This window comes from Acomys russatus, chromosome 18 (assembly GCF_903995435.1).
Source record: "Acomys russatus chromosome 18, mAcoRus1.1, whole genome shotgun sequence".
Taxonomy (NCBI): domain Eukaryota; kingdom Metazoa; phylum Chordata; class Mammalia; order Rodentia; family Muridae; genus Acomys; species Acomys russatus.
The window spans coordinates 12,424,235-12,430,980 of NC_067154.1; the positions used below are offsets into that span (position 1 = coordinate 12,424,235).

The 6,746-nt window shown below is 48.1% G+C and overlaps 1 protein-coding gene across 1 annotated transcript; it reads left to right on the plus strand.

Moving 5' to 3' along the window:
* The first annotated feature begins 1,498 nt into the window (after nucleotides 1-1,498).
* Pebp4 (phosphatidylethanolamine binding protein 4) lies at nucleotides 1,499-4,600 on the plus strand. Its single transcript, XM_051160779.1, has 2 exons — nucleotides 1,499-1,701; nucleotides 4,456-4,600. Exons 1-2 carry the CDS (start codon nucleotides 1,499-1,501, stop codon nucleotides 4,598-4,600), a joined length of 348 nt encoding a protein of 115 aa, XP_051016736.1.
* Nucleotides 4,601-6,746: the final 2,146 nt, after the last annotated feature.

Below are 6,746 nucleotides of genomic sequence, written 5' to 3' on the forward strand. Positions count from 1 at the left end.
TTCTGGCTTTTTAGAGTCCCTGTGGAGAAGTCAGGTGTAATTCTGATAGGTCTGCCTTTATGTGTTACTTGGCTTTTTTTTCCTTTCAGCTTTTAATAGTCTTCTTTGTTCTGTATATTTAGTGTTTTGATTATTATATGGCAGGAGGATTTTCTTTTCTGGTCCAATCTATTTGATGCCCTATAAACTTCTTGTACGTTTGTCTGCATCTCTTTCTTTAGGTTGGGGAAATTTTCTTCTATGATTTTGTTGAAGATATTTTCTGGTCTTTGGAGCTGGGTGTCTTCTTCTTCTATTCTTATTATTTTTAGGTTTTGTCTTTTCATAGTGTTCCAGATTTCTTGGATGTTTTGTGTCAGGAACTTTTTGGATTTAGCATTTACTTCATTCATATTTCCTATGCCTGAGATCTTTTCTGTCATCTCTTGTATTCTGTTGATATGCTTGTATCTGTAGTTTCTGTTCTCTTACCTAGGTTTTCCATCTTCAGAATTCCCTCAGCTGGTGTTTTCTTTACTGTTTTTATTTCCATTTTCAGGTCAGGAGCGGTTTTATTCATTTCCTTCACCAGTTTGATTGCATTTCCCTGTATTTCTTTAAGAGATTTATTCATTTCCTCTTTAAAAGCCTTCATCATCTTTATAAGATTGGATTTAAGGTCATCTTCTTGCACTTCAGTTGTGTAGGGTATCCAGGGCTTGTTGTATGTAGTAGGACAGCCGGGCTCTGGTGGTGCCACATTGCCCTGGCTCTTGTTGATTGTGTTCTTTTTTCTTTTTCTTTTTCTTTCTTTTTTTTTTATTTTTTTGTTTTGTTTTGTTTGTTGATTGTGTTCTTATGTGGCCTTTAGACATCTGGTTGTCCCTGGTATTGGCTGGATGTTCCTGATGTTATCTTGGTCAGCACACCGTAAGGCGCAGCCTCTGTCACCAGGTGACATCTTAGAGCTGTTCTCTGGGTAGTGGCCCCATCCTGCAGAGCAGCCCCTCTTACATAGAGTCAGTTGCTCTGTCCAACCATCTCTACGTTCTGGTGGCCCAGAGGTCATGGAGGTGGGTAGCAGTGAAACTGGATGTAAAGCCAAGCAGCTGAACCCACAACCCTCCCCAGGCTGGAGTCAGCCATAAAGCCCAAAGGCATGGGCCCTAAACCTTATTTTCAAGCGTTTTCCACACATTCTTCTTCAGAGCTGGCAGCCAGAACAAGAGTGACAACAAAGCTATGTCCTGCCAGGGAGGGGCCTCAGCCAGGGCTGGAAACAGAGCCCAGCTTGGAGCAGGCTCAAATCCTCCCAAAGTATACACAGCTGAGTAATAGACCAGCAGTGGGAGCCCAGGGAGCTGGCTGCTCTTCTGCTGTGCTTATCAGACAGAACTTTGCCCACCTGGAGAGGGGCCTAAGAGAACAGAGAGTCCCTGAACAGGGTCACAGCATCACTCCATTTTTTTCTTCATTCCCTCCCCCCCACCTCCTCTTTCAGTTGCCAGGGTCTCTGCGGATGAAGCTGTGTGTAGTGGCCTTCTGCTTGATCCTCCTTGCAGCAGCTTTGTGGGTGGGCCTCTCAACATCTGAGTCCACTGAAGAAGGAGGGAAACCTGAAGGAGGGAAACCCGGAAAAGGGAGACCACCGGCAGGAGGAGGTGGAGGAGCAAAAGGATGTGTTGCTCAACCCTTGCCATCAGCAGAAGTCTCGTTATGCAGGTAAACAGGGCATGGCGGGATGGGAAGGGGTTGGCCTGGAGGGTGCATCTCGAACCCAGTGGCACCATGGCTTAGCCAAGCATTTGTGAGAGCAGGCATGAAGTCTGGAGACCACAGTGACAGAGGGTGGTGTGGAGGGGAAGGCCAGGAAGGTTTGTAGCTAGTCATCCAAATCCACCCAGAAAGGCCCCTCTCCCAGGCTTCCGACAAAGTGGCGTTTTAACAAAAAGAAGGAAATGTAAGAAGTACTCATGACCGGAGGTTCTTTTTCTTTTCTTTTTCTTTTTTTTGTTTTTGAGACAGGGTTTCACTGTTGTAGGCTTGGCTGTCCTGGACTCACTTTGTAGACCAGGCTGGCCTCGAACTCACAGCGATCCGCCAGCCTCTTCCTCCCAAGTGCTGGGATTACAGGTGTGTGCCACCACATGCGGCCAGAGGTTATTTTTCAATAGTAGGCCCATGTGTATTTTGCCAGGGACCCCACAAGGGATTGTGGTCCCAGCTGGGGCCCAAGTTATCTTTGTTACTTCTGAGGGGTTCCCGTCTCTCTGGGTTGTCACCAGCTGCAGACCCTGGGGTTCTGCATTCTCCCTGCACTCTATAGGATAGAAATTGAAGTCTTCATTTCACTGGACTCCTGAGCCATCCTGAGGTTTCTCTTTCTCTTGTCACTTTTGTGCCACTTCCCCTTGCAAGCTGGTGGCTGAGGAAACTTGACACAAAACTAGAATCACCTTGGAAGAAGAAACCCTCATTGGGAATTGCCTCCCTCAGACGGGCCCATGGGCATTTACTTGATTAATGGTTGATGCGGGGGATCCCAATCCACTGTGAACAGCGCCACCCTTAGGTGGGTGGTTCTGCACCATCTAAGAAACAAAGCTGAGAGCCGTGGGGGCATGGTGGTGCACATCTTTAATCCCAGCACTCGGGAGGCAGAGACAGGTAGATGGCTGAGAGTTAGAGGTCAGCCTGGTCTACAAATCAGGCTAGGCCAGCCAAGGATACACAGAGAAACCCTGTCTCGAAAAACCAACCAAAGGGGGTGGGGTGAGGGGAGAAAAGAAAAAAGAAACAAAGAAACAAAACTGAGAAAGCCACTGAAAACAAACCAGTAAGCAGTGTTCCTCTGTTATCTCTGCTTCAGTCTATTCCTACCATGGCTTCCTCCGTGATGGGCTGCAAAGGGTTAAGGTGAAACAAACCCTTTCCTCCTACAAGTTGGTTTAGGCAATGCTTTACCACAGCAACCTAAGGAGAGCTAGGACATTTCCTAACAGCAGCTTGGGACCAAGTGTTCAAACACAAGCGCCCGGGTGGGGGGTGGGGTGTGGGTGGGGATGGTGGAGGTGGCGCATTTCTCATTCAAACCACAAGACCTTTGTGAGAGGTGGCCTTGGCCACGTAAGCCCTAAGGACAGAGCAATACCTCCGTGTGCTGGCTCACTCCCAAGGAGGCCTGCTTAACTCTGCTTCTAGTCTTGGCTAGGGAGCCTGCTCCTCTTGTGGAGTCTGGCAAGGAAATTCTAGAATGTTGGACTTAGTACTTAGAGGCATGAATCCATAAAGGAGAAATGCTACTTCTGAATCAAGTGGACATAAATCATAACCAAGAAAGATTTTCGGGGCAAGGCCTCACCTACATCTGGCAGAATCTTGGCACAGCCTCAGAACTGGAAGAGCTACAGTTATCCACCTGACTGGGTTTGGCACCCTTTATAGCTGCCGCAAATGCACCTTCACAGTCCTATGAGCCTTCCTCACAATGGGAGTGTCTCCCAAAGGCTCAGCCCTTCAGAACACCCCTCCCCTCCAGGCTGAAAGCTCTTTTTTTTTTTTTTTTTAACTTCAGCTCGTTGCCCCCTCATTTTGCCTAAGGAACCACATGAGATAACTACAAGTTCTCTCTTATCAAAGAAAACAATCCATTCTCCTGTGTATGTAAGTTTATAAACACCTTGTCACCAACTCGTGCAACTTAGTGTATCTTCTTATGTGAAGCAACGTGCTGTCTTCACACACTGGGCTGGCAGTGCCCTGTGGAGGACACGGGTGGGTGACAAGAACGTGGAACTACTCCCCACATCTACTCCCTACATCCCCTGGCAGGTCCTGTCAACCAGTTGCTGTGGCTCTGAGCTCATCCACCAAACAAGGTTGCTGACATCTCCTCCTAGTGTAGTAATAATGTTCTGACAAGCTCGTGGCTCATGTCCTTATAGGCCCAGTTCAGTCAATTTTTGACTCCACTGGCAGGTTTCACACCTGTGGATTCACTCAACTGTGAATTGGAAATGTTTGGATGTGGGGGGGGGGGAATTACCTTTGATTCAGGCATGGTCACATGTTTCTAAGCCAAACACTCAGAAGGTTAGGGCATGAAGGCAAGAGTCCAAAGGCAGCCTGGCTATATAGCAAGAGTTTGACTCAAAAAGAAAAAGGAGGGGCTGGAGTGATGGCTCAGAGGTGAAGAGCACTGTCTGTTCTTCCAAAGGTCCTGAGTTCAATTCCTAGCAACCACACAGTGGCTTACAACCATCTATAATGAGATCCGGTGCCCTCTTCTGTCATGCAGGCAGGGTACTGTATATAAAATAAATAAATAAATAAATTTTATATACAGCTAGTTAGTGGCAGGTTTAGAATTTAATCCCAATTTAACTCTGCATCCCCAGTAGTGCTAGGTTACAGACTTGTGGGCCCCAGGATTGGCCAAAACCCCGGCACCAAGTGACCACCTTCCTCTCTTCACAGGAACCTTGAAGTTGTATACCCAGAGCTGGGCAGTATCAGCTGCAAGGTCGTTCCTGTGTGTAATAAATTCAGAGAGAAGATCACCATGTGGCCTGCGCCCAGAGTCAAGTTCCCCTCAGCTGTGGAAGTGAGTGGATTGGGTTAGCTGAGGGAGAGATGTGGGGTCCTGACTTGTCTTTAGATCACCATTCTTGGGGACTTGGCATCTCATGCACAGCCCCCAGGGCCAGGTTTGCAGGAGTCAAGCAGCTATTGCTTAGAGCAGTGGTTTTCACCCTTCCTAACACTGTGACACTTTAACACAGTTCCTCAGGTTGTGGCATCCCCCAACCATAAATGTATTTTTTTTGTTGCTATTTGTGCATTTGTGACAGTACATAATCTTTTCAGTATGAAGGATTTCCTCCAGGAAACTGAGCAGCAACACACACACACACACACGCACACACACATACACACATACACACACACACACACACACACACACACACACACACACACACACACACCCTGGCCCTCTTCCCTGAAGACCTCAGCCAGGGTCATGCCTATGGGAAGACAAGAAGAGAGCAAGGACAGCTGTTGCTGTAGTGGGCAAGATCCCAACTTCACCCCCACAGAGGCCCAACACATGCTATGGAAACCTTATAGAATGGGGACCTTTGGATTCACCATTAATTCATTAGTTCATTAATCCCAAGGGAGTCTCTGTGTTGCTATTGCGTCAAAGGTCCACTAGATGGAAGTGTTGACTGCCAAGCTCCTGATCGCCCTTGAGGGAGGAGTTGGAGGCCAGTTAGGAGTTTCTTTGGGTTTACTTGAAGTCCTGCGGTGTGGACATAGAACAGGGAAGTGATGGTCTCCCCCTCTACTTCCTGAAATCTACCGTTACAGCCTGGAGGTGAGGGGTGAGGATGGGTGAAAAGAGACTTAATGCAACCTGGAAAAATCAAGACTCAGGAAGGGGACTGGAGAGATGGCTCAGAGGTTAAGAGCACTGTTTGTTCTTCCAAAGGTCCTGAGTTCAATTCCTAGCAACCACACGGTGGCTTACAACCATCTATAATGAGATCCGGTGCCCTCTTCTGTCATGCAGGCAGGGTACTGTATATAAAATAAATAAATTAGTTAAAAAAAAAAAAAGACTCAGGAAGGAAGGGTTGGTAGAAGCAGAGGGCGGAAAGAAAAAGGAGTGTTGTAATAGCGCAGACCTAATGCTTTCTGTACCGCCTGCACTGAGTGCCGTTTTATGATGGGTCCTATGTATACCATCTGTCTACTTAATTCTTTAATCAAGCCTGTGAACTGACAACTTGCTTTTGTAAAGGCGTCAGTGGTTGGTAAGCACCAGGATCCTAGCTGGACGACACAATACTAGTTCCCAGACCAAACAGTGGCTGGGGTTCTCTACACTAAATTCCCAAAGGAACTTCAGGAGCTGCTTGAGAGAAGCGGGGAGGGGGAAGTGAGAGAGGGAGGGGGGTAATGGGGCGGGAGAGAGCAAGGGCTGTTCTGCTGGGTGTAAGAATCTAGTGAGTGCTGCGCTGGGTGGTGACAGTGATAGGCTCAACACCTACCTGTAGTTTGACTCTAGGACCCTGGACTCCATGGTCAGTCATTGCCAAGGGCTCTGAGGGGGACTTGGGGAAGGGGAGATGAAGGCAAATTCCTCTGGTGAAAATGAAAATGGGGTGGGAAGGACATAGGAACTGTCTTTAAAGAAGGTGGTGGCTGGAGTGTCCTTGAAGGGCTCATGGGAAGAGACAGCTGTAGAGAAACAGGTGGAGCCAGAGAGGAAGAGGTGCCATATTAGGACAGGATGCCTCAAGATCCACGCAGAAGTGGAAAGGACTCGATTCTTTAGCTAGAAGAGGGAGACATTCCCTCAGAGTCTTCAGGGTTGAGAGGGAGGGTGGAGGGAGGCAAGAGTTGGCACATGGCTTAGCGCAAACAGCTATTCATTTCCAAAATGGCTGAATTTAAGTCACCAAGTGACAACTATCAGGGGGAAGTCCCACCCCCATCTTGCCAAGCAAGTTCTAAGGCTTCAGGCCTGGGGTAGGCCTCTGTGTCCCCATTGTGGGTGGGGGTGGGGTGGGAGTGGGGGTTGGAAGGGGCGGGGCTGCCCCTCCCTCCTTTGCATAGGCTTCTCCCATCTTTGAGCTTTCTGTCTTCCTCTGGGAAGCCTTCCCTGACTGCCGGGCCTGGACCTCCCTTTTCATTCTTGTTGATAATGTCTTACTGCAAGCTCTTTGAATATCCCCTACCTTCTGAACAGAGCATGTGCACTA